We start from the raw sequence: 25,157 nt of genomic DNA, 5'->3' as shown, positions 1-25,157 counted from the left end.
TAGAAAAAAATCTGATTTTTTAAATGTAAGGTCAAAACCGAAGGTTTACTTGAAAACCTTCGGTTTTTACCCTTCCCCATACTTAGAAAAAAATCTGATTTTTTAAATGTAAGGTCAAAACCGAGGGTTTATTTGAAAACCTTCGGTTTTTACCCTTCTGATTTTTTTAATGCTAGGTCAAAACCGAAGGTTTACTTGAAAACCTTCGGTTTTTACCATTCCCCATACTTAAAAAAAAATCTGATTTTTTTAATGCTAGGTCAAAACCGAGGGTTTATTTGAAAACCTTCGGTTTTTACCCTTCCCCATACTTAGAAAAAAATCTGATTTTTTTAATGCTAGGTCCAAACCGAAGGTTTATTTGAAAACCTTCGGTTTTTACCCTTCTGATTTTTTTAATGCTAGGTCAAAACCGAAGGTTTACTTGAAAACCTTCGGTTTTTACCCTTCCCCATACTTAGAAAAAAATCTGATTTTTTTAATGCTAGGTCAAAACTGAAGGTTTATTTGAAAACCTTCGGTTTTTACCCTTCCCCATACTTAGAAAAAAATCTGATTTTTTAAATGTAAGGTCAAAACCGAAGGTTTACTTGAAAACCTTCGGTTTTTACCCTTCCCCATACATAGAAAAAAATCTGATTTTTTAAATGTAAGGTCAAAACCGAGGGTTTAATTGAAAACCTTCGGTTTTTACCCTTCCCCATACTTAGAAAAAAATCTGATTTTTTTTATGTAAGGTCAAAACCGAGGGTTTATTTGAAAACCTTCGGTTTTTACCTCAATATTTTAAAAAAAATTGGTCAAAACCGAAGGTTTTCAAATAAACCCTTGGTTTTGGCGATGCGGTTTTTTTTTTTAAAAAAAAGGTGAAAAGTCAACAAAACATAATTATTTAAAACATATTAAACCAAACCAAACAAACATAATAACAATAATTCATAAATATTAAAATATAACGCATAAAATTAAATATTAATTGTCATAAACCCATAATAAATCCATAATAAATTTAGAAATTAATTATTAGATGGGGTGGAAGGAGGGGGTGGTTGATTCAGTCGACTCCTCAACAAGACAAGTTCCTGTTCGAGATTCTCTAATATCTGAGACATTTCGGCCCGGTCCGCTTTAATGTCACTGAGCAAACGACCTCTTTCGGCATCCCTTAATCGAATTTGTTCCATTTCCAGCGTCATCTTTCTGACATCTTCCTCACGTGCCGCAATTTCTGATTGTGTTATCAGATTCTGGTAACACAGATGCAGTTTCTCCGGTGTACCCCGAAGTCTCTTCCATGTCGTCGAATCACCCATATCCTAAATGCATTTCAGATATATGTATATATATATATATTAATCAAACAAAAAAACGTAAACTAACATAAATCTAGATCTATAATATATACAATATAAACTTAAGAAATCTAAATCTTACAATAAACAAAACAAAAAAAACCAAATCAAACAAATAATTACCTGAAGAGAGGAAAAGAACCCGCGGCTTGGAGGAGGCAGGAGGCGGCGGCGGAAGAGAGAGAAAGGAGAGATGAGTGGAATAAAAAAAGAAGGGTTAGGGTTTGTATTTATAGAGGTTGAGGCCGAAGGTTTTCATAAAACTTTCGGTTTTGATATTAGTCAAAACCGAGGGTTTATTAAAAAACCTTCGGAAAAAACAATTTCAAAAATTAGAATTTTTTTTTCATGAGCAAAACCGAAGGTTCTTTTTAAAACTTTCGGAAATTAAATTTTCAAAAAAGGCAAAACCGAAGGTTCTTTGAATAACCTTCGTAATTAAAAAACCAAGGGATTTCAAAACCGAAGGTTTTGACAAAAACCTTCGCAATTAACCCACATCCAACACTTAGAATTTTTTGGGTTTTTTGGGAAGGTAAAAACCGAAAGTTCTTTGTTGAACTTTCGGTAATAATGAATAAACCCGAAGGTTTTAAACCCCACTCGGAATCTATTTTTAATCCCGAAGGATTTGTTCCTCTCGGGAGTATTTAGGAGAGGTTTACAAAACCTTCGGGAAAAACCGTCGCTAAAGGTCCTTTTTTTACTAGTGTTCACTATAACGAAGATTGTACAGATTTTTGGTGGACAACGTAAAACTGTTCAAAAAAGAAAAGACGGCCGCAATATCTATATATTGTCTAACCCTAGAATATGATGTAAATTAAAAGGGGCAAACCCATTAAGACTACAGGTCCATATAGTGCGGGCAAAGCCCGCTGACCCAACAAGAATTCGGGCCACAAACTCTAACAATCTCCACCTTGAAACGAATTCCAATCTTTGATAGCATAACCACAAAATCAAACCTCTTCCACCAAAGCCCCTAAGGGCATAACTCAGCAATGAAGACCAACCAGGTTCAAGCAATACTCAAACTTAGTAATAGGAAGTGACTTGGTCATCATATCTGCAGGATTATTGTGTGTACTCACCTTGCTCACAACAATATCACCACGAGCAATCACATCACGCACAAAATGATATCGTACATCAATGTGCTTAGTCCTCTCGTGAAACATCTGATCCTTTGTCAGAAAAATAGCACTTTGGCTATCACAAAAGATTGTAGAAATCTGCAAATCATCACTAAGTTCGCCAAACAAGCCTTTCATCCAAATTGCTTCTTTGCAAGCTTCTGTAATCGCCATGTACTCTTCCTCTGTAGTAGACAAAGCAACTGTAGCTTGCAACATAGCCTTCCAACTAATAGCGCAACCACCAACACAAAAAATATAACCAGACAATGATCTTCTCTTATCAAGATCTCCAGCGTAATCTGAATCAACGTAACCGACAACTCCATCTCTACTTTTCCCAAACTGTAAACAAACATCAGTAGAACCACATAAGTATCTGAGAATCCACTGAACTGCTTTCCAATGTTCCTTACCAGGGTTTGCCATATATCTACTAACAACACTAACTGCATATGCTAAGTCAGGTCGTGAACAAACCATAGCATATATAAGGGAGCCAACAGCACTAGAGTATGGCACTCGCGACATATAATCATCATCAATATCTGACTGTGGTGACAAAGAAGACGAAAGTCTAAAATGAGCAGCTAATGGAGTACTTACCGGCTTGGCACTTTGCATGTTAAACCTACTAAGGACTTTCTCGATGTACCTCTTTTGACTTATGTACAATTTACCAGCCGGTCGATCTCTAAGAATCTTCATTCCAAGCATCTTCTTTGCTGCACCTAAATCTTTCATCTCAAACTCGTTACTCAACTGTGCTTTCACCTTTCTGACCTCTCTCTGATCTTTAGCAGCAATTAGCATATCGTCAACATACAACAATAGGTAAACGAACGACCCATCATCACATACTTTAAAGTAGACACAACTATCGTAATTGCTCCTCCTGAAATCATGAGTGGTCATAAATGTATCAAATCTCTTGTACCACTGTCTTGGTGACTGTTTCAAACCATAAAGAGACTTTTTCAGTTGACATACGTAGTCCTCCTTTCCTAAGGCTACGAATCCCTCTGGTTGCTGCATGTAGATGTCTTCCTCAAGTTCTCCGTGTAAGAATGCAGTTTTTACATCTAAATGCTCAAGCTCAAGATCGTGGAATGCCACAATACCTAGTAAAGCCCGAATAAAACTATGTTTCACAACTGGAGAAAATACATCAGTAAAATCAACACCTGGAGTTTGACTATATCCTTTTGCAACAAGCCTGGCTTTATACCTGGCTTCTTCAACTCCCATCGTACCTTCCTTTCTCTTATGCACCCATTTGCAGCGAACAGCCTTCTTGCTCTTTGGTAACTTCACTAGATCCCATGTAGCGTTCTTGTGAAGCGATTCTATCTCTTCCTGCATAGCGATCATCCACATACCAGAGTTTTCGCAGGTAATCGCCTCTAAATATGTCGCAGGTTCTTCTTCTGAATCAATCTCTTCAGCCACATTTAATGCATACGCAACTAAATCAGCCTCTGCATATCTCTGAGGGCGTCTAATTTCTCTACGAGGCCTATTTTTAGCAATTGAATGTTGCGGAGGTGCTTCTGAGGAGCTAGCACCATCCATAGAAACTGGAATAGACTCTGGAGTTTGCTCTGGTGTAGGTTTCAACCCAATCTCAAGTTCCACCTCAATACTTGACTTATGTTGATTTCCCTCGGAGGGAGTTGAAGACGGAGACCCCTGAAGCATGTTAGTCTCATCAAAAACAACATCTCTACTGATGACGACTTTACTAGTCTCAGGACACCACAACTTGTATCCCTTCACACCTTGCTTAAACCCTATGAACACACACTTCACCGAACGAGGCTCTAACTTCCCATTATCCACATGAGCATACGCAGGACATCCGAAATTTTTTAAATCAGAATAACTAGCAGGAGAACCAGTCCATACCTCTTGTGGAGTTTTCTTATCAATAGCAGTCGAAGGAGAGCGATTAACGAGATGACATGCATACGCAGCGGTCTCAGCCCAAAACGACATCGGTAGCCCAGCATTAAGGCGCATACAACGCACCTTCTCCATCAAAGTCCTATTCATCCTCTCTGCAACTCCATTCTGTTGAGGATTATGTCGAACTGTATGATGCCTCACAATACCTTCAGTTCTACATAAAGTATTAAACTCATTAGAACAAAACTCCAAACCATTATCAGTTCGGAGATGCTTCACTTGCCTCCCTGTCTGCTTCTCAATCATTAACTTCCACTCTTTAAAGGTAGAAAACACGTCACTCTTTTGTTTCAAAAAGAATGCCCAAATCTTCCTGGAGAAATCATCTATAATAGTCAACATATAGAACGCACCACCTTTAGATGGTACTCTAGAAGGCCCCCACAAATCAGAATGAATGTAGTCTAGAGTCCCCCTCGTATTATGAATACCAGCCGAGAACCTAACTCTTTTCTGCTTACCAAAAACGCAGTGTTCACAAAACTTCAGCTTCGTAATACCCTGCACATCAAGAAGCCCTCTCTTGTTCAATTCGACCATGCCATTCTCACTCATGTGACCTAGACGCATGTGCCATAATCTTGTAACATCGGAATCAGACAAAGACGAACTAGCAACAACAACATCACCTGTAATCGTAGAGCCTTGCAGAACATATAAATTGACAGTTTTCTTGAGTCCCTTCATTACAACAAGAGACCCCTTGCTGACCTTCACAACTCCACCTTCAACAGTGTATTTGTACCCTTTAGAATCAAGAATACTCAATGAGATCAGATTTCTCTTCATGTCAGGAACGTGCCTTACATCACCAAGTGTTCGAATAGTGCCATCAAACATTTTAACTCTAACTGTACCAATACCAGCAATTCTGCAAGATGCATTATTACCCATCACAACGGTACCTCTAGAGATCACTTCATATGTAGAGAACCAGTCCCGATTAGGACACATATGAAACGTGCATCCAGAATCAAGAATCCATTCGTCGCTCTGTTTCGAATCAATATCAGACGTAACGAGGAGTTCTCCATCATTGTACTTTTCAGCAACATCAGCTTCGCCATATTTCTCTGGTTGATTGCTCTTATGATCCTCACCAGCCCTCTTATTTTTATTCTGTAACTTATAACACTCAACAACGATATGACCTTTCTTCTTGCAGTACCTACACGTCTTATCTCTGTTCTTGGATTTTGACCTGCCACGGTTATTGCTGCTAGAATACCTCTCCTGATGTCTGCCTCGTGCAACAAGGCCTTCAGCCATATTATCTGAACCAACAAGTTTATGCATCTTCTCTTTCGAGAAGAGTGCATCATAAACCTCATCCAGAGTCAAAGTCTCACGACTATAGAGAATGGTATCTCTAAAATTAGCATACGAAGGAGGTAGTGAACACAATAATATGAGCCCTAAATCTTCTTCATCGTACTTAACCTCCATAGATTCCAAATCAGAGACTATTTTTTTAAAAACAGTTAAGTGATTTTCTAAAGACGTACCGTCAGACATACGTTGGGAATACAAGCGTTGCTTCAAGTGTAGCTTGTTAGTCAGCGTTTTCGTCATGCATAATTGCTCCAATCTTAGCTAGAGTGCAGCAGCTGTTTTTTCCTTCAAACAGTCTTGAAGAATCTGATTCGACAGATGCAGATAAATCTGCGATATAGCCTTACGATCTGCTCGTTGCTTCTCTTCATCAGTCCACGAAGACGACATCTTGTCAGCGCCATATAGCGCATCTTCCAGATCCATCTGTTCCAAAATAGCTCGCATCTTCATTTGCCATAACGCAAATCTGGTGTTACGATCCAGCAGCGGAATGTCGTATTTCATCGTGGTCATGACCAAAAAATAAAACAAACAAATTTGTTCTGATACCAATTTGTTAGAATCTAAACCACAATAAACGAGGATAAAAGCGATAAAGAAGAACGAACACCAAGATTACGTGGAAAACCCTTTACGGGTGAAAAACCACGGGCAGAAGAGAAGATTTCACTATAACGAAGATTGTACAGATTTTTGGTGGACAACGTAAAACTGTTCGAAAAAGAAAAGACGGCCGCAATCTCTATATATTGTCTAACCCTAGAATATGATGTAAATTAAAAGGGGCAAACCCATCAAGACTACAGGTCCATATAGTGCAGGCAAAGCTCGCTGACCCAACAAGAATTCGGGCCACAAACTCTAACACAAATTGATAAAAAAAAAAAAGTATATGACAATGTTCAAAACATAAATATAGTTGTAGTACATATCCATAACACTTGCATGGATGTTTAGACATATGAATGTTTATATATTTAACTTATCGTGTCGTGGTATGATATCGTGCAATGTCGAGACACGACAAAGTTGTCTAACTCCAATATTAATAATATTATTGAATATATATATATACATATATAATTACGAAAGAAAAACTATTTTACATATTTCACAAGCAAAAAAACACGAACAAAAACATCTAATAAATCACTAAGAAAAAAAATTAAAATTAATTGGATTTCATGAAACATATATGACTCTTTCTTTTTTATCACATTTTTTCATAAACTTATCACATGCATATTGTCACGGGCTCAGTCTTTCCACTGACGATCCGTGCGGCACTAGTTATGATCTTCGCAAGAACGAGTAACTAGTCAGCCTTTCTCGACGCAACACTCGACGTTTAATAGAATTGACACAAGAATTCTAGAGAGAGAGTAAACTCTTACAAAGAATATTAATATTATCTCACTTGAATACTTGGTACTTTACAAAGGAATACCTCAAAGGTATTTATAGGGTTATCCCCACCTACTGCATTAATTACATAACATTCAACTACCCCATTAATTGTGTACTATCCAACTACTACATTGATGACTTACTACCCAACTACCACCTTCATAGTTTACCAACCAACCACTACATTAAATGACCCATTAATGTAGAACATGACATTCTTTCTTACAAGGCTTCTAGAAGGTTCCTTGTGTTGGGCCTTCATGAAAGATTAAGCCTCTTGGGTTAGGAAGACAAGTGGGCCGTGACATTCTCCCCCACTCATTCCGGCGACGTCCTCGTCGCATCCTCTTTGTAGGTCTAAATGATGTCTCCAAATGCGACAAAAGTTTTGAGCGATATGTTAGCTTTCTAACCCGTTTCTTCTTTAAGAAAGGGCCTTCGTATCGCCTCACAGACCCCTTGTGAATTTCGGAAAATCGTCTCTCTTGATGGAGGAGAAGTTTTACTACCACTCGGTTTCCTCCGAACTCCAAGTGTCTTCTCTTCTTGTCCTCCCATTTCTTCATTCTCTTGGCGGTCTTGTCAATTTCGCACTTCCCTTTCTTGAAGAGCAACTCCTCCGGTTGTTTCTTCAATCCCTCCAATTTGGGAGATTCAATGCGATAAAATATTGTCGCCGATAGTTTAGTATCATTGACTAACTCTTCTCTATGGTCCACCTCTCTCTCATGGTGGAGTTTCTTTGGAAATTCGGCGGGCATTACATCCTGAACTTTCTCTAGGACAGTTGTAACTTCCGGAGGTGTCTTCTCTTGGACCACAGTTTTCTCATCTTCTTTCAAAGTAACAAAAGATGATGAATAGTCCTCCTTTACACCTTTTGAGAGGTGCATGGCAGAGAGGTGCCTAGTTTCTCTCTTGCCTTCTCGTGTTAAATGTATTGTGCAAGTATTGCCTTGCTCTAGAATGTACATAGCATTAGCAGAAGGGAGTATAAATGCATTTACCTTGTCTAGGAACTCTATTCCAAGAACCATTTTGTAGTCGTCCATGTCAATAATGGAGAAATCCAGAAGGCCAGTCCACTCCCCCAAGTTGACTTTTACATTACGAGCAACTCCATAAGTTGCACTTGGTGCCGAGTTGACTGCTTTAAGCCACCCCTTTTCTTTGGTGTACCTAATCCCTAGTCTTTCCGCCTCTTTTACCTCTAGAAAGTTATTGTTGGCTCCAGTATCCAACAAAGCTTTAACCATATGGCTTTTTACTTTTGTTTCCACGAATAATCGTCCTTTCTTCGCGGTCTTTGGCCCTTCAAACTTTGCTTTAACGGCACTAAGGAGATTTAACGACCCCAATCGAGCTTCATCGTGAAGACCTTCTTGCTCCTCCATTAAAGCGCATAGTTTGTTCTTCATAGGGCACTCTCTTGCTTTATGCGGCCCTTCACAAAAGAAACATTTTATCCGGGGTCTCTCTCCACGTTTCTCGTCCCGATCTCCTCTACCATTGGGCTTCGTCCTCTTAGTTGGGTCTTCATTGCTGTAAAAATGGTCTCCACCATTTTCCCCCTCGTCATTCCTCTCATAAGTCGACTTTGGTTTCTCTTGTCTTCTCATTTCGACAAGAGATTCAGCAACAGCGATCGCGGTGTTTAGATCTTGGACACCACGCCGTTCCAACTCAAGCTTTGCCCACATTTGTAGACCATCTGTGAAAGCAAACAAGGCTTCGTCGTCTGAGTAGTTAGGGATCTCAAGGAGAGTAGCGATGAACTCCTTGACATACTCCTTGATACTCCCCCTTTGTGAGAGTCGCCGCAACTTGGCTCTTGCCTCTCGAATAGCATTTTCAGGATAAAACTGCTTCTTGAGTTCTTCCTTGAATTCCGTCCAAGTGTTAATAGAACACGTACCTCTTTCTATGTCGCTACTCCTTCGCCTCCACCACAACATTGCGGTGTCTTCTAAGTATGTCGTGGCAGTATCTATCTTCCTCGCCTCTTCTACCAGGCCGAGAGCTTTGAAGTACTGATCCAGACCCCATAAAAAGTTATCAATCTCCTTCGCATTCCTCTCGCCTAAATACGCTTTAGGCCTTGGAACATCTATCCTTGACGGATTTGGGATTCCTACAGGCGCATGTCCGCACTCTTGCGCAACCGCCTTCTTGAGTAACGCCACATTCTCTTCAGTGGCTTGTAATTTAGATGACATGACCTCGAGTTTCTCGGTCAAGGTACTGATTTCGCCAAGTAGGGTTTGCTCCATGATCTGAGTTTGCTCTTGACATTTGGACAAGACCTCGTTCAAGGCACCTTGCATTCCTTCTCGGAGCTCGTCTCTCTCTTTCTCGAGCTCGGCAATGCGTTCCTCTAGGTCCCCGGCATTATCTTGTCCGTACGCCATAGTGAGTTCTACCTTCTCCAGCCTGGCGATAATGTCAACAATAGCATCCCTTGATCTCTCTCTTTCTTTGGTAGCTTTGGATCCTCCCGTTTGAACTTTGCGGGAGATCCTACCATCTTCTCCGGTCCTGTGGGGAAGATTCTCTACTTCATCCACGACCTTTGAACTTTCATCCGATCTCTTCGTCATTTTGGCTCTGATACCAATTGTCACGGGCTCAGTCTTTCCACTGACGATCCGTGCGGCACTAGTTATGATCTTCGCAAGAACGAGTAACTAGTCAGCCTTTCTCGACGCAACACTCGACGTTTAATAGAATTGACACAAGAATTCTAGAGAGAGAGTAAACTCTTACAAAGAATATTAATATTATCTCACTTGAATACTTGGTACTTTACAAAGGAATACCTCAAAGGTATTTATAGGGTTATCCCCACCTACTGCATTAATTACATAACATTCAACTACCCCATTAATTGTGTACTATCCAACTACTACATTGATGACTTACTACCCAACTACCACCTTCATAGTTTACCAACCAACCACTACATTAAATGACCCATTAATGTAGAACATGACATTCTTTCTTACAAGGCTTCTAGAAGGTTCCTTGTGTTGGGCCTTCATGAAAGATTAAGCCTCTTGGGTTAGGAAGACAAGTGGGCCGTGACAATATGTACACAATTTTTTTTTTAATTATTATCAATATTAACAAATTTATTAATAATTATTAATATTATTTTAAAAAAAGTAATTATATTATTTAAATATATATTATTAAATAGAAATTTAAAATGAAAAAAATAAAATATCTAATTAATATAATTAAAAAAACTTAAAATTAAAATAAATAATATATTTAACGATGGTGTTAACCTTTAAAGTTATGAAAAATGTATTCCATATTTTTATTTTTTTTCTGAGAGGTCGTCTGTCTTATGACCTCTTTTTAAAAATTTTTAATTTTTTTACAAATTGTAAAATGAGATAATTTATATTTTAAGAAACAATCTAATATTTAATACAAAGTTTAAGGAAAAAATATTGATTACCCATCAAAATACATATTATAAACCCTATCCTATATAAACACAAGTATATATTTTTTTTATTAGCATCACACTATTAAAAATTATCAAAAAAATAATAATAATTGTTTTTTTTTAAGTGTTTAGAATTTTCAAACATAATTAAACAATATAATCATAATATTAAGAATAATACATAAAGTACATATAACAATCTCGCGTTATGATCGATGATTTTTGTGACTTCGACATAAATATCAATACATAGACATTGACATGTTTTCTAGTTCATTTGGATGATCGAGACTCTTCTCCATGTGCAAGTGATGTCGTGCAAATTAGTTTAGATATCTCGTCAAATTATTTATTTTTCCGTCTAACCCTGTGAGAAAATTATTGCATTTCTTTCTAACCATATTTTGTATATTATAGATCTAAAAGTACTCATGAGGACGTTAGTTACATACATATTGTTTCTAAATTTCTAGTTATTTATTCTTGAATCTTGTGTCAATCTTATGGTTCAAACTCAAACTCATAGTTGTTACAAACTTCCTCCTTATATTATTTGTGAATGGGCAGCTTTAAAGGAGATATGCATTGTCTCTATCTCTGTTGTGCAAAAGACATAATGTGCATATAGTGTAGTAATGAACTTGTTGATTTTGTCTTTTGTCATTAACCTTTGACCGTAAGCAAGCCAAAGGATAAAGCGCATTATACCAATTGACAATCTATCCGCAAGCTCGGTCTCAAGCTTTGTGGGAACAAAATTTCTCATTTGAGTATCGCGTCTCCATCTCGAAAGACAAAATTTGCACACGTGAGAGGATGTTTCTTCCTTTTTCCACTTTTCGTAAGACCTCGGATCATTGTAGTCATATATGTCTCTTATACTCGAACATTTACAGTTTTTTCTGATTCTTACTAAAACTCTATTTTGTAGCATAATGATTCCAAAATATGGTATTTCGTCCATCTCCCAATTTGTATTAAATCATCTTTTCCGTGCACTCTCTCGTATTCATGATATTTTTCAAGGAACATGACATTTCATTCAAGATAGGATTTGTCCAAACGTTGGACTCCCCTTGACCCATTTAACCTAAAAGAGAGAGTATTGCTACTTGGTAATGACCCAAAAAGGCTTGACATTAAGAACTTGTTACATTCACTAAAGTTTTTTAGGTCAATTTCACTATTTCTTTTGGCTTACAAATATATAGCCATTTTACATTTTTACCACCACAACCAAACTTGCTAATTTGCATAACATATTAGTAATGCTTTCTTTTGCATTTAAGATGGTGGGTGCATGTATTGGAATTTCCAATTAACATATCTTTTGCATTTAAGATGGTGGGTGCATGTATTGGAATTTCCAATTAACATAATAAATTTTGTATGGTACCAAATTTAGAAACAGTACCATTAAAAGCACTTATTGAAGTTGTATATAAGTTAATATATGTCTAAATCAACAATCAGATTAAATATAAAAAAAATTATCACGTTTTATAGTTGAAAATCAACTCTAGTTCTAATTTTAACTCTAAGTCCTTGTACGGTTTGAGTTATTTAAATAACTCAAATCAAAAAACATTATTTCACTATTTCACATTTACGTCACATTACTTGATTCATTAAACAAAATATTAAAATATTTTTATTTTAAATTATTATTTTTTATTTTATCCTTATATATTAACAACATTTTAAATTTTTTTATCAAAAAATATTAGATGCTTCCTCAAAATTAATGTAGATCATTATTTTCAATCAATCATACTATAATTTTAAACCTCTTAAAAGTGATAAGAGTAGACTTAAAAGACCAAAAAGTCACGGGTTTGATTTCATATGTAAGCGCTTTAAGTTTAAACAGGGGCCATAAATGGTAGGATATCATGCTAGTTCTTCTTTAATTCCTAAAAAAAATCATTTTGATGTCTGTCTCACCCGACCGTGGTTGTGAAAGCCAATACATAAAGATTCACTTTTGATATCTAAAAGAAGTTGGATCGAGCAATATGAATAAGGTGTTTAACAAAAAAAAATGGCATGAACAAAGATTGTAACAAGTTAAATAATTGTAGATTAAATTGGATATTCAATTTTGATGATAATTATTTGAGGGTTGGACCAATGGACTTGAACCCATAGAAAATATGATAAAAAAATAATATTTTTAAATAAATTTATGTTCATTTGGAAAATTTTGTGTAAGTACCAATTGGGCTTTCTTTCTTAGTTGTAGTTGAACCCAAATTTATTTTGTAAGTCCTATGTTTGAAAAGTTTAAATATATATTTATATATATATATATATATATATATATATTATTCTTTGTGACAGATAAATCCAATTAATCTCAATAATATAATTTTATACATCACACGATGAACATAATTGGAGGAAAAAACCTTGGTTTTGCCAAACAATGCACAAACTTCACTTTATTGGGGTGGGGCTCATTTGTCATCTTTCTTTGTGCTAATTGCTAAAGTTAAGCCTTTGATTGTGGATCTTAGGACTTGTTTGATTGGCACAATATAGTAGAATAATATTTTTTTTAGAATTATAAAACATCGATCATTATTGTATTAATTTACATTTTTCTTATTCTATCATTGTTTTAAAAAAAATGACACATAAGAGACCATTTGTATACTAAATAGGATGAACAATATGTGAAAAATATCAAATCTAGACGATTACATTTTTTTTAAATATTCATACAATATAATATAAATATAATTTTTAAGTAGTAAAAAAACTCACTTAAACGTATATACTTGTATAACTAGCTTCACTTAGACGTATGTACTAATAAAAGGTCATTTAAACCTATGTACTATCAAAAATTGGCTCATTTAGCCTTTTTTTAATAACCAGTTAACTTTTATTTTTAAATTTATATATTTATTAATTAAATATTAATAAATTTTCTCTCTTCTTCTTTTTCATTAATTAAACTAGGTAATTTATTTTATTCTTAATTTTTTTATTATTTTAATATTAATTTCTTTTTTATATTTTATCTTTTTTTTATTAGTTTTTATTTCTTATATTTCTTAAATTCTCATTTTTTTAAAAAAAATTTAACAACTTATTTATGAATTTTATGTTTTACTGTAATATTTTTTTTTGAAGGGTTTTATCTTATTTAATTTAATATAATAAAAATGAAAAAGGGTTTTTTCTTATTTAGTTTAATATAAATAAAAATGAAATTAATAATTTGTTATTTAATTTTTATTCACGGACTTATATTAGTAGTAAAAGAATTGTTTTGTCTAATATTTGATTATTACTCTTTTAGTATTTGATGAATGAGTTTTTATTATTATTCAATTCTTAATTCTTAATTAATTTATTTTTGTGTTGAAGGATTTTTATTATTGAAAGAATTTTCATTGTTATATTCAATTATTGGAATCAAAACAATTTTAAAATAATTAATAATTAATGTGAATATAAAAAATATATATAAAAAAGAAGAAATATAAAGTTAAAATAATTAATTATGAATGTTCATATATAAAATAAAATTAAAACAATCAATCATAAATACTCATATAAAAATAATAAAAAATTATAAAAAAGAAAAAAATAGAGGATTCATTTATTAATAATAAATGAAATAATAAATGAAAAGGGAAGAGAGAGAAAATATATTAATATTTAATTAATAAATATATAAATTTAAAAATAAAAGTTAACCATAGTTATTAAAAGAGGCTAAATGAACCAATTTTTGATAATACGTACGTTTAAATAATCTTTTATTAGTACATACGATTAAATGAGCTAGTTGTTCAAGTACGTACGTCTAAGTGAGCTTTTTTCCTTTAAAATATAACAATAAAAACATGAGTGTTTACTTTGTCATCAAACACAACAAAATCAACTACTGGAAACAACAATGAAAATAAAATAAAAAAATGTTCACCATCAAATAAACATAACATAAAACCAAGTTTTAACGAGCTCGAAAATTTTCAAAAAGATCAATAGTTCACCAACCGTCCCCACCAATTTTTCAGAATGGATCTCTCTATTCGTCATAATGTTGTGGAATAAACGCATCACTAAACATTCTACGATTTATTTAAAGTCAAATAATACACTAGAATATAATCGGAATGTGAACTCATCAACTCAATCATATCGAGCTCGCTATTTTTATCCAGACATTCCAACAACAATTGACGATTAACTCAAACAACACCCTAAATTTAGTTGACTACTCATTATCGAAGTTAAAGTCAAATAACATTGATATTAACAACAAAATGAAAAAAAAAAAAGTTGTACTCTTAGGTGAAATATCAATTTCAATCAACTCCATATCAAGTATAGATATTAACAAAATTTAAAATTAAAAAAGTACCTAACTTTTCAGATGAAATATAGATACACTATTTACAAATGATTCATAAGGTTATTTGTAATGAAAATTTTATATTAACAAGACTTAAATTTTCAATATAAAGATTGATTTCAACCAACTAATTAAAAGGAAAAAAAATCCAATTCCCATTTTTTAAACCAAATCCATTAATAGTGATTAGTTTCAAACAAGGCTTAACTAGATTAATGAAAAAGGCTGAGGATTGTTGTCGTGATGATGATCATGATTCATGCGGGGGACAAGAATATATTCTGTTTATAAAAAAAATAATAAATCTTAATGTCTTTTCTGTTTGTTATGATTTATGAATTGAGATAATTATTACTTTCTAAAGACAAATTCAGATCATGCCCACGCGTGGAAAAATGCTACCATTTCATGTCTTTATTATTAACCCTTTAATAATTATGTTTTCTTGTTAACTTAATTTATTATTTAAATCTTTAATAAATAGATTCAATTAAAAAATATTCAAATATCATAATAGAAAAGTACGGTTGACACGCAATAATTTTAAATTCTTGTAGTTGTATTGTTTCTTGCTTAGGCCAGCTGCCATAACAATGAAAAGTTGAAATAAATCAGTAATAAAATTTTGGTCCAATACAATAATATTTGAATCAAATTAAAATTTGTTTAACTAATATTTGGCTATAACTGAGATGATAATTCTTACAAGGGTTATAAATAGTTCGATTATGTCGGATTTTCATTAAATTGTACCTATAAACGGTTGAAATCGATTTTTAAGAGTTTCAAACTATCGGTATGGTTTATTGATATATTAAAAACTTAGTAATTAAATAGAAACATATGAAATTACAATCCAATGATGATTCATTGTTTCTAACTCTCTTAAATATGGATTTATAAGTGTTCTTCATTCATTCTTTTTATTTACTTTCTAATTTGTCATAATATTTGGGTAAAGATTTTTCGACATTGCTTAATTGATTTATTTAATTTTCTCAACTTTATTACTTTCGTTACAAAAATTCAAACGTGTCTGTCTTTAAAGTTGCATTAAAAAAATTGCAAGATTGTTAAATTTTCTATTATTATACAATTTTAATTTGTGTAATTTTGGTCAAGTATTTAATATCTATCTTCTGATTTAGTTGTTTTATTTTTTAGATTTTATTTTATATTATTTATAAATTAATTTAATTTTATGTAAGTAGTTATTTGTATAAATCATAATCAGGGCTGGCCCTAGTAAGGCAACCAATGCACTTGCATAGGGTCCCCACTTTTATAGGACCCCCATTTTTTTATATTTAATAATATTATATTATTAATATTATTTTATCCTCTTTTTTCTCCTTTAATATTAAATATATATTATAAAAATAATTTTTATATCTCATTTTTAGTCTCGTATTATAATATATTAATTATTTATATTTTATTTTATTAATTAAAATTTTTAAATTTTTTTTTTTTACTATTTTAGGGGCCCCAAAATTTAAATTTGCATAGGTCCCCAAAATCCCGCTCTAATCATAATTAACTTTCTAAGAAAATATTAAGAATTTAGTTTATCATATATTTTTTGTAAGGAGAAAGTTCATTAATAAAAAAATATAACAAATAGTATTAAGAAAAAGTGTATGGAAATTTGTGGATAAAAATCATTATGTCTGGATAAATAACAAATATAGAATAATAATAATAAAAATAACAAGCTCTCCACACCTTTTAAGTATATCTTTTATTTCTGAAACAAAATAAAAAAAAAAAAAACAAAATTTAGATGCATAGGCCTTATCAAAATAAATAATTAATAAAAAAATCCAATTAAAATGTAATACTACCATAACAACTAGCATTTAGGCCGTGCATTTGCACGAGTAATAATATAAAAAACCGTAAAAAAATTACGGATAACATTTTTAATTTTATTTTTAACCATTTTAAGTTTATGAGTGGGTCAACCCACAATCCGACCCAAGTATCAATTTACTCAACATCATTATATATTAGTTAGTTAAAAAGTTGAACTTATATTAATATTAAAACGTCCCGCGTTTATCAAATTTGGTGTTAAATTTAAAGTATAAAGTTTTGTAGCCTAGTTGGTTAAGAGTTGTACTTGTTTTGTTAGGTTGCAAGTTCGAAACATACCTTTAGCATTTTTAATTTTATTTTTAACCGTTTTAAATTTAAAAACGGGTCAACCCACAATCCTACCCAAGTATCCAAATTAACCACAGCTCTCGACCCGGCAATCCGGACACTTTAAAAATTAAGCATCATTATATATATATATATTAGTTAGTTAAAAAGTTGAACTTATACTAATATTAAAACGTCCCGCGTTTATCAATTTATGTGTTGAATTTAAAATATAAAGTCTTTGTAGCCTAGTTGGTTAAAGAGTTGTACTTATTTTGTTAGGTTGCAAGTTCGAAACATACCTCTAGTATTTTTAATTTTATTTTTAACCGTTTTAAATTTAAATACGGGTCAACCCACAATCCGACCCAAGTATCCAAATTAACCACAGGTCTCGACCCGGCAATCCGGACACTTTAAAAATTAAGCATCATTATATAAATATAGATTAGTTAGTTAAAAAGTTGAACTTATATTAATATTAAAACGTCTCGCGTTTATCAAATTTGGTGTTGAATCTAAAATATAAAGTCATTGTAGCCTAGTTGGTTAAAGAGTTGTACTTGTTTTGTTAGGTTGCAAGTTCGAAACATACCTCTAGCATTTTTAATTTTATTTTTAACCGTTTTAAATTTAAAAACGGGTCAACCCACAATCCGACCCCAAGTATCCAAATTAACCACAACTCTCGACCCGGCAATCCGGACACTTTAAAAATTAAGCATCATTATATATATATAGATTAGTTAGTTAAAAAGTTGAACTTATATTAATATTAAAACGTCCCGCGTTTATCAAATTTGGTATTGAATCTAAAATATAAAGTCTTTGTAGCCTAGTTGGTTAAAGAGTTGTACTTGTTTTGTTAGGTTGCAAGTTCGAAACATACCTCTAGCATTTTTAATTTTATTTTTAACCGTTTTAAATTTAAAAACGGGTCAACCCACAATCCGACCCAAATATCCAAATTAACCACAGCTCTCGACTCGGCAATCCGGACACTTTAAAAATTAAGCTTCATTAAATATATAGAAAGAGATTAGTTAGTTAAAAAATTGAACTTATATTAATATTAAAACGTCCCGCGTTTATCAAATTTGGTGTTGAATTTAAAATATAAAGTCTTTGTAGCCTAGTTGGTTAAAAAGTTGTACTTATTTTGTTAGGTTGCAAGTTCGAAACATACCTCTAGCATTTTTAATTTTATTTTTAACCGTTTTAAATTTAAAAACGGGTCAACCCACAATCCGACCCAAGTATCCAAATTAACCACAGCTCTCGACCCGGCAATCCGGACACTTTAAAAATTAAGCATCATTATATATATATAGATTAGTTAGTTAAAAAGTTGAACTTGTATTAATATTAAAACGTCCTGCGTTTATCAAATTTGGTGTTGAATCTAAAATATAAAGTCATTGTAGCCTAGTTGGTTAAAGAGTTGTACTTGTTTTGTTAGGTTGCAAGTTCGAAACATACCTCTAGCATTTTTAATTTTATTTTTAACCGTTTTAAATTTAAAAACGGGTCAACCCACAATCCGACCCAAATATCCAAATTAACCACAGCTCTCGACTCGGCAATCCGGACACTTTAAAAATTAAGCTTCATTATATATATAGAGAGAGATTAGTTAGTTAAAAAGTTGAACTTATATTAATATTAAAACGTCCCGCGTTTATCAAATTTGGTATTGAATCTAAAATATAAAGTCATTGTAGCCTAGTTGGTTAAAGAGTTGTACTTGCTTTGTTAGGTTGCAAGTTCGAAACATACCTCTAACATTTTTAACTTTATTTTTAACCGTTTTAAATTTAAAAACGGGTCAACCCACAATCCGACCCAAATATCCAAATTAACCACAGCTCTCGACTCGGCAATCCGGACACTTTAAAAATTAAGCTTCATTATATATATAGAGAGAGATTAGTTAGTTAAAAAGTTGAACTTATATTAATATTAAAACGTCCCGCGTTTATCAAATTTGGTATTGAATCTAAAATATAAAGTCTTTGTAGCCTAGTTGGTTAAAGAGTTGTACTTGCTTTGTTAGGTTGCAAGTTCGAAACATACCTCTAACATTTTTAATTTTATTTTTAACCGTTTTAAATTTAAAAACGGGTCAACCCACAATCCGACCCAAGTATCCAAATTAACCACAACTCTCGACCCGGCAATCCGGACACTTTAAAAATTAAGCATCATTATATATATATAGATTAGTTAGTTAAAAAGTTGAACTTATATTAATATTAAAACGTCCCGCGTTTATCAAATTTGGTATTGAATCTAAAATATAAAGTCTTTGTAGCCTAGTTGGTTAAAGAGTTGTACTTGTTTTGTTAGGTTGCAAGTTCGAAACATACCTCTAGCATTTTTAATTTTATTTTTAACCGTTTTAAATTTAAAAACGGGTCAACCCACAATCCGACCCAAATATCCAAATTAACCACAGCTCTCGACTCGGCAATCCGGACACTTTAAAATTTAAGCTTCATTATATATATATAGAGAGAGATTAGTTAGTTAAAAAATTGAACTTATATTAATATTAAAACGTCCCGCGTTTATCAAATTTGGTGTTGAATTTAAAATATAAAGTCTTTGTAGCCTAGTTGGTTAAAAAGTTGTACTTGTTTTGTTAGGTTGCAAGTTCGAAACATACCTCTAGCATTTTTAATTTTATTTTTAACCGTTTTAAATTTAAAAACGGGTCAACCCACAATCCGACCCAAGTATCCAAATTAACCACAGCTCTCGACCCGGCAATCCGGACACTTTAAAAATTAAGCATCATTATATATATATAGATTAGTTAGTTAAAAAGTTGAACTTGTATTAATATTAAAACGTTCCGTGTTTATCAAATTTGGTGTTGAATTTAAAATATAAAGTCTTTGTAGCCTATTTGGTTAAAGAGTTGTACTTTTTTGTTAGGTTGCAAGTTCGAAACATACCTTTAGCATTTTTAATTTTATTTTTAACCGTCTTAAATTTAAAAACGGGTCAACCCACAATCCTACCCAAGTATACAAATTAACCACAGCTCTCGACCCGGCAATCCGGACACTTTAAAAATTAAGTATCATTATATATATATATAGATTAATGAAACGCAATAACCAAAATGGCCATTGTTGGATTCATTTGAAAATGTTTTTTTTTTATAATCTATTTGCATGTAATACATGGTAGTTATTACTCAATTTCTTATTATTATAATAATAATATGACTCGATCAAATATAAAATAATTGATCATAGGAATCATATTTTAATAAAATACTTTAAATACCTTTAATATTTTATAATATATAGAGAATAAAGTAAGAAAAATAATATTATAGTTTAATGAAAGAAATGATTGATACTATATCTTAAAACTTTAAATAAATCATATAAAAAGTAAAGTTACTATTCTATATTCTTCTTATTTGTTGTGATTAGACAGCAATTATATATTTGAATAAGTTGAACTAATAATTTAAATGAGTATTTATATAAAATTTAGATGAATTTTTAGTATGAATAATATGACTCAAATACAACTAAAATTTATGTTTATCAAATTAAAAGAAATAATTAACAAACCGAATAAGCTAAATTAAGTATGTAAGTACTTTGTTTCAATTGGTTTATAATGAAATAGTTGGTTTAGTCAATTAAAATAATATGTCGATTTTATTTGTTTGGTACAAAAATATTATTATAATGATTTGCAACGTATGTTGAAGCACACCCAAAAAAATTATTACAAATTTTTAATATAATTCACCGTATATTATTTAATTATTAAAAAATAATAATAAACTTATATTTATCAACTTGTTTTATTTTTAAAATTTTTTTTTTTTTTAAGTCAAACCCGCCCAAATCTGAATCATGAATCTCCCCCTGCTCACAGTACAATTCGTGTTCGTTCAAATAAAAAAATAGTTAATATATTAAGGTGATATGCCTCCTTATTACCTAATTTTTTCAATCTGAGTCTTCTCAAATAAAAAAAAAAATTAATTTAGTAGGGTGATATGACTCTCTTATTACCTAATTTTTTCAATCTAAATATTCACTTAATTTTTCATTTTTATTTTCTTTCATTAATTATTAATTTGATCGATTAGTTTTGGTTCTCTTTGATTGATGAATGTGATAAAATAACCTTAAAATGCCCTTATTTGTATATGTGGTCACCTCATAATTTTTATTACTTTGGCGATCACTTTACTTTTTTTTATGAAAATACTTTCATCACGTAACGTGAAGTGGAAAAATTCTTTATATAAATAGTCAAATTTTTTCATTTCGTTATTTTACTTTCTCTCTTCTCTCTCTACTCCTCGTTCTCTCTTAGACGGCGACGGCGGAATCATAAACGAACACATCATACAGATTGATAACAAAACCCCCGTTCTAATATCATGTGTTCATCATACGGTTCGATTTATGTTCTTATTTTCATTATCTTCATCTTCAAACCCTAAACTATGAGATTGTTCTTATTGTTCATATTGATTCATATTTTGTTCATCTTATTGTTCATATTGGTTGTTCATATTGTCGATGATGATATTTACAGATAATCTTGTCGATGATCATATGAGTTCCGTTTCAGGGAAGATTCACTTTTCGTTTTACGTTTCGCTAAGGACTTCACGTTTCGCGAAGTACTCTGCGTTTCGCTAAGGGTCAAGATTTTTTATTATTTAAAGTTAATCATGACTTCATTTGGGAATTTTTAATTTTTGTCAACATTTTCTTTAACATATTTTTGTCAAGATTCACAGTAAACATTTCTCTTTAACATATTTTTGTCAAAAAAATGTATTTTAATTTTTTGTTCATTCCCCATTTAGGTGTTCTGAAGGAAGCAATTGAAGCACTAAGAAGGAACAACATTGATTCTTTTGTCTTGAACCTTCGAGAAAATAGGTGATGCTTCTTTTCCACTAGCTTCCAATTAGAATTTCCTTGGGTGCTTAACGCTAAAAGAAAGACTTGTGTTGATGCTGCAGTGGTGGTCTTTTTCTAGAAGGAATCGAGATTGCAAAATTTTGGCAAGCTTCAAGGGAAGTTTTTATTTTAATTTTTAATCTTACAGTCTGATGTTTCTGATGGGTAAGTTGAATTTGATCTAGGTTGGATAAAGGTGTTATTGTACATATTTGTGATAACAAAGGTGTTTGTGACATTTACGACACTAATGGAAGCAATGCATTTACAGCCACTGAGCCACTTGTTGTGTTGGTTATAAACAGATGTAACTAGTCCCGGGAACCAAGGAAGAAAGAGGAGTAGTGCTGCTGATTATGAACATGATGATGATCATCATCATGATCATCATCATCATGATCAAGAATAAAACTCATCAAGAAGAAGAAGATGAACTTGAACTTTATTTTGGATTGCTAGGAAGAATAGCTCCATGGTTCTGTTGGGTAAAGTGTCTATGCTGATTGATTCATTGATTGATATATGTAACTATGTATTTATGATCAGATTCATCCATTACACATAAAAGTTGCAGATTTATATATACAAATATATGTTCTTCTATTTGATTAATTTCAGTTGTTAGACAAAAATGTGTTATTGTATTAGTAATATACCTTATCAAAAGATGAACAACTTTGGGATATTATAAGTTGGGATATTATTATAATACATGCTTTAATTAATTATTACATAGTAAGTTGTCTTGTCCTACCTAAAAGTTGAACAAATCTAAACTACCAACAACACACATAATAAGAACATACATAAACAACATACATAATTAGAACACATCAACATACACATTTATTAACTAATTTCCCATCATCCTTAAATCAATGAAGAACAATTAGGACTTGTTTTTCAGAGTGTTAGCGATATCAATTACAAAACGGTATCTCACATCCACCTTCACCAATCGTTCCATTGCAATGTTCACATCATCGATCGAAACAACATCAATATATGCAGGTATACCATGTTTCGCAGCAAAATCAATCATCTCTTAAGTCCCCTTTATTCCCCCAATATTACTCTCAGCAACTATATATTTTCCTTCATGCACAACAATCATCCAAATTCAACAATAACCAAACCAAATAATCAAATTTATCTTACCAACTTACCCATGATTAACGAGAACGAATGTAAATCAAGAGGCTTTTCAGGCGCCCCAACAATAACAATCTTTTCATGACTCTTCATCTGATCAGGAATCCAGGATCACTACTAATCAAGAACGAATCAGCACTGAGCCTCTCAATCGTCTCATTCTTCTTGCTAATCGAAGTACCAATAACAGTCACATTAGCACCAAAAGCCTTGGCAAACTTAACAGCACAATGACCTAACCCACCAAGACCCACCACACCTAAATTGGTTCCTAGCTTATCCAAACCAAAGCACCTTAAAGGACTATAAATTGTAATTCCAGCGTAGAGAAGAGGAACAGCCGCATCAAGAGGAAGATTGTCATGTATTTTGACAATGAAATGTTCATTTGATACCATGATGTCTAAATATCGTCCAGAATACTTCAGCTGCAATAGAAAACATGAATGGATAAATAATATTATTGAAGTCATTCAATTATTCATTATATATGCGAAAAGGGAAGGCCCTTCGCGTAACGAGAAGGCCTTCGCGAAACAAGAAGACCCTTCGCGAAATAGAACTGAATTAGAGCATCATGGTGGTGGTGATTCAGAATCGAATCAAAATCAGAACCAGATGTCCCATTCATTTAAATAAACAATAAAAAACAAATGTATCAGTTGTCACAGTGCTCGTGCTCGTTGTGCTCATTGTGGTGTCCGTCGTTGAAGATCGTCGTCGCCGTTTAGGGTTAGAGAGAAAGAGGAGAAGAGCGGGAAGAGAAAGAAGGAGAATAAGAGAAATGAACAAAGATGTCGAAGTTATATTAAATAGTAAGGGTATTTTGGACTTTTTAGACTTTTCCATTTCGTGTAACGCGAAGAGGCTTCGCGTTACACGATGAGGGTATTTTCGTCAAAAAAATAAATAGAGTGATTATCAGATCAATAAAAATTATGGGATAACCACGAATGCAAATAAAGACATATTTAAGGTTATTTCGTCAAATTTCCCTTTTGATTTTGACGAATCTATAAAAGAATAATCCGATAAATATCTCTTAAATAAAAGGGTATTTTAGTCTCTTTTTTATTTATTTTTTTTTTTTAACTTCTCATCACCAAACAATACAATCCATATTCAAAACTTAAGGATTCCCACTTAGCAAATAATCACCTCTCTCATTCTCTCTCCATCTCTCCGGCACTGATCGGAGATGTCTCCGGTCATCGGAAAATCCAATAAAATCCGTCACGTCGTCAGAATCAAACAGATGCTACAACGTTGGCGCATAAAGTCATCATCTCCGTCGCCGGCATCAATCATATTACCGCCGGACGTTCCAGCCGGACACGTGGCGATCTACGTGGGGAGAAGTTGTAGGAGATTTGTGGTGCGCGCGACGTACCTGAACCACCCCGTATTTCACGGCGTTCTTGCTCAGGCGGCAGAAGAATACGGGTTTCTTAATCAAGGCCCATTAGCTCTTCCATGTGATGAATCAATATTTGAAGAGATTATCCGTTTTATATCCCGACCCGAATCCGGTAACTTGACCCGTTTCCTTAATCTTCAGGAACTTCAGAGATGCTGCCACGTAGCAGAACTTGGGTTGAGTCTTGATCCGTTGGTTGAATCTCAGCCGTTGATTCATTTGCTTGATAATAAACCTATTTGTTAACTAAGCTAGCTTTAATTTGTTTTTATAATTAATCAGTAAATTAAACATGTATAAGATCTGATGTGATGTGATTTTCTGTTGTGTTTAGTTTTAATGATTAAAATAGTTTTATCTAGTGATGTTTTATATTTTTTATATTGATTTTCATGGAATATAGAATTTATTGATTATTTATTCTTGTAGAAAAATTGAAATTGATCGAATAGAATTAAACATAACTAGCATATTTA

General features: G+C 32.6%; 1 protein-coding gene and 1 pseudogene across 1 annotated transcript; one reads left to right on the top strand and one right to left on the bottom strand.

The window, feature by feature from the left end:
* Nucleotides 1–22,977: 22,977 nt before the first annotated feature.
* Nucleotides 22,978–23,662, bottom strand: LOC124933013 (annotated as a pseudogene).
* Nucleotides 23,663–24,405: 743 nt separating this feature from the next.
* Nucleotides 24,406–24,980, top strand: LOC124932986 (auxin-responsive protein SAUR50-like). The gene has a single exon (XM_047473707.1). The coding sequence runs from the start codon at nucleotides 24,463–24,465 to the stop codon at nucleotides 24,925–24,927; it is 465 nt and encodes a 154-aa protein (XP_047329663.1). The 5' UTR covers nucleotides 24,406–24,462; the 3' UTR covers nucleotides 24,928–24,980.
* Nucleotides 24,981–25,157: the final 177 nt, after the last annotated feature.

This window comes from Impatiens glandulifera, chromosome 3 (genome assembly GCF_907164915.1).
Source record: "Impatiens glandulifera chromosome 3, dImpGla2.1, whole genome shotgun sequence".
Lineage (NCBI taxonomy): Eukaryota > Viridiplantae > Streptophyta > Magnoliopsida > Ericales > Balsaminaceae > Impatiens > Impatiens glandulifera.
Note: the sequence above shows the minus strand (reverse complement) of the source record. Positions and strands in the feature narration are given on the sequence as shown.